The sequence below is a fragment of the Raphanus sativus genome, chromosome 8 (genome assembly GCF_000801105.2).
Source record: "Raphanus sativus cultivar WK10039 chromosome 8, ASM80110v3, whole genome shotgun sequence".
NCBI classification, from domain to species: Eukaryota; Viridiplantae; Streptophyta; class Magnoliopsida; order Brassicales; family Brassicaceae; genus Raphanus; species Raphanus sativus.
In genome coordinates, this window is record NC_079518.1 from 26,899,247 (window position 1) to 26,902,920 (window position 3,674).

Genomic DNA, 3,674 nt, shown 5'->3' on the forward strand with positions numbered 1-3,674 from the left:
TATAATGATGTTGAACCTGCTGTCACCCAAGCTGCAAGAGGAAATGATTATACATCCACCTTTAACTGTGGATACAATGATGATGATTTTGTTGACCCTCCTGTCAGCCATCGTAGCCAAAACCTTGGTGGAGAAGAATTCATCAAAGGAATTCAAGTTTCGGAAATGTATGGGTACAACGACGTAGTTCCTGTGTTTAATGACATGGGAGCAAACAGTTTCCATCCGCAAGACATCGACTACAGCAAAGATGACTCAGAAATATATGTTGGAAGGCTGTTTAAGGACAAAGCGCAATTCAAGCTAACGATGCACATATATGTTCTAGCTAAGGTGTGCCGGTTCAAGTTTAGGCATTGCAAAAGATTCATTACGGCGAAATGCGTTGATAAAGAGTGCAGTTGGAGGGTAGTGGGTAAGCAGCTCGGTGAGTCTCCTACTTATATGGTGAAGAAGGCTATATTGGACCATGTATGTTCTGCTGACGTACGAGGGCTGTACAAAAAACATGGAACATCAAAAGTACTTGCAGCACTACTGCGTTCAAAATACGAAAGACTGCACTCTGGACCTCGTGCATTTGAACTTCCGGAAGTGCTGCGTACTGAGTTCAACTATCCATGCAGTTACTGGAAAGCCTGGAAGGCGAGGGAACTCGCTATTGCGTTTGCTCAAGGGACAGAAGAGATGTCCTATATGATGCTACCACAGTACCTTCACGTACTTAAATTAGCAAATCCGGGCACTATCACCGATATTGAAACCGAAGCGGATGTTGAAGGAAATACACGTTTCAAGTATGCATTCATGTCACTGAAGGCATGCATTGATGGGTGGAAGCATTTGAGGAAGGTCCTTGTGGTTGACGGAACACATATGTTTGGGAAATACAAAGGCTGTTTACTAAGTGTCAGCGGTCAAGACGCAGACACCCGGGTTTTTCCGATTGCTTTTGCAGTTGTTGAAAGCGAGAATTCAGATTCTTGGAAGTGGTTTTTCGAGAGGTTATCCACTATTGTTGAAGACAGTAGTGAGTTAACCTTAATCTCCGATAGATGCGCCGCCATATTTGCAGCTAAAGAACAGTGGTATCCACGTGCACACCATGGAATTTGCCTCGTACACCTTCAGTGAAACGTCCAGGAAAAGTACAAAGGCCTTTCGCAGAAAGCAATGGTTGGCTGGGCAGGAGAAGCATACAAAGTGTCGGAGTTTCAGAAGGTGTATGACCTTATAAAGCTTACGGACTGGAAATGTTGGGAATATCTGGAGAAAATCGATAAAACGTTATGGACACGTTCACATTTCGAAGGGGACAGATATAACATGATGACTTCAAACATTGCTGAATCTTTGAATCACGCACTTCTACCCGCACGTGATAGTCCTGTAATGGCTTTGTTTGAGTTTATCCGCCGGATGTTGTCAAGATGGTATGAGAGCAGACGATGCGACATCGAAAAATTGAATGGGAACATTCCTAAGGAAATCGAAAAAGTTCTTGTTGAACAGTTGGTGTTGTCAACTGGCTATCTTGTTATGCCATGCTTAGGCTGGCTGTTCGAGGTGACACTAAAACCCAGTGGATACAGTTGCACTGTAGATCTTGAAAAGCGAAATTGCTCTTGCCTTGAATTTCAAAAGCTTGGGTTGCCATGCCGACATGCAATAGCGGCTGCTTCTTATCGTAACATGGCGTACACCAGTTTTGTTTCACAATACCATTTGAAAACAACCTGGTCTGAAACAGTAAAGGGTATCATACTACCCGTTCCAGATCCTAAGGATGTTGATGTTCCCCCAGAAGTTTTGAAGATAGATCTTTATCCACTGAGTACAAAAAGAACAAAGGGTAGACCCGGTGTTAAAAGGAAACTCTCAGCTGGAGACTATCCGGTAAAGATTCCTAATATACACCTTTGATTAATTTTGGAATATAAGGAGATATAGGTCATGTCAATGATATTTACTGTTTTTCTTTGTAGGAGGGGCCGAGGAAAAAGAAGGCAAACAAGTGTTCCAGGTGTTTCATGCTTGGTCACAAGAAGACTACATGCAAGCAACCCTTGCCGTGATCATTTTAATGATCGTTCTTTTGTTGTCATTTAATATCTTAAAAGGCTGTACACCCATAGAAACGGTACACCGAAGCCAAACAAGTGTTATTTTGTAGTTACTCTATCTTTTTGGTTGATTAGAAGAATCTATCTCATATAGATTCAAGTTTTAAACCAATATCATGCTTTAACGTCCCGTACACCCGAACACCATAGGAAAGGTGTACGGTGTTTTTTATATGTACGCCGTCAGACTAATGTACACCATCCGACTTAGTAGTTTAATTGTCGTACATCGATAAATAAACGTACGCCTAATACAAAATATAACAAAATATAACCACATGTTTGAAATTTAAATCCGATAAGGAAACAGCTAGCTTCATGTTCTACACCGAGTGGAAAATTAAAGCAATAATAATAAAAGGGATCGGACCCGTTCGGCTACATTCCGTTAGACGTACATATGTCAAAAAAACGAACCACCACTATTAAAATCAGGTAACCGAGAGGAGGATAGCTTATTTACCACCGCCGTTAAGTGCCCCCGAGCTTGTGGTTGAATTTGAGGCATCGACAGCCGGGCTGGAGTCAGCGACGGACCCAAATCCACCGCAGCTAGAGCTAGAGCTACAGACCGATCGTACTGCAGCGGAGCTGGAGGAAGAGACGGAGCTTACTACGACCGCCTCTCCAGCGATGGAGGCGTTGGAGCTGGCCACCTCTCTAGTAATGGAGGCGGTGGAGACAATGTAACCCCCCGCGAGTGAGGCGTTTTCGTCGGTGGCGGAGTCAGGGCCAGAAGCACCGCCGATGACGGGGTTGGGGTCACCAGAGGAAGGGTTTGCGGATAAGGATCGGCGTTCGCCATGGGCGGTATCTTCATCACTACTGCCGTCATCGGCATAGTCAGAGCCATACTCAGAGGCATAGTCAGAGTCGGCACTCATCCCGTCCTCGTCAAATTCGGCCCGCGTAACTCCATAATCAGACCCCTCTTCCTCCTCTTCACTGTCTTCGTCATCTTCCTCTTCCGGTTTCTCCCCAGGGTACTCGTCTTCCGGGTCCGAGAATACCATCGCCTTCCTCTTACGGCGACTTTGTTTTTTTTCTGGACTCTTCTCTATCTCCAGTTCCTCTTCGACAGCGGCTGCTTCTTGAAAGAATTCTTCAAGCGTTGAAAACTCTACAGAATGCAGAGCCTCACCGATTGCGTCGTTTAATCCGTCACGAGCGAGCTGTATCAAATACGCCTCGTCGTTCGTAGCAACGATCTCATGACTTAGGAAATACTCCTTGTATTCATCCACGGTCATGGAGCCTTGGTTGATGTCTAACACCATGTTTCGCAGCAACAGTTAGTTTTGGAGATGAAGATGAAATGGTTTGGCTTCTAGGAGATGAAGTTGAATTTATAAAATCCTCAGAAACTACTTGTTTTAACCTATTAATGGACTTTTCGCATTTCCCCTAAACAGTAGGTTAAGGCGTGGCGACTTTGCAACTTCTCGATTCTCGGTAACTTGGTGTCTTAAGGAAGGTTGAGTGGGTATGTCAGTAATTGATTACACGGTGGAATTTACGCGTTTTAACATAAAATATGGTGCAAACATCATA

The 3,674-nt window shown here is 44.2% G+C and overlaps 2 protein-coding genes across 2 annotated transcripts; one reads left to right on the plus strand and one right to left on the minus strand.

The window, feature by feature from the left end:
* Positions 1–1,173: 1,173 nt before the first annotated feature.
* LOC108831066 (uncharacterized) lies at positions 1,174–2,075 on the plus strand. Its single transcript, XM_018604636.2, has 2 exons — positions 1,174–1,896; positions 1,986–2,075. The coding sequence occupies exons 1-2, from the start codon at positions 1,174–1,176 to the stop codon at positions 2,073–2,075; spliced, it is 813 nt and encodes a 270-aa protein (XP_018460138.2).
* A 503-nt stretch (positions 2,076–2,578) lies between these two features.
* Positions 2,579–3,400, minus strand: LOC108831065 (uncharacterized). Its single transcript, XM_018604635.1, has one exon. The coding sequence runs from the start codon at positions 3,398–3,400 to the stop codon at positions 2,579–2,581; it is 822 nt and encodes a 273-aa protein (XP_018460137.1).
* Between the last annotated feature and the right edge of the window lie 274 nt (positions 3,401–3,674).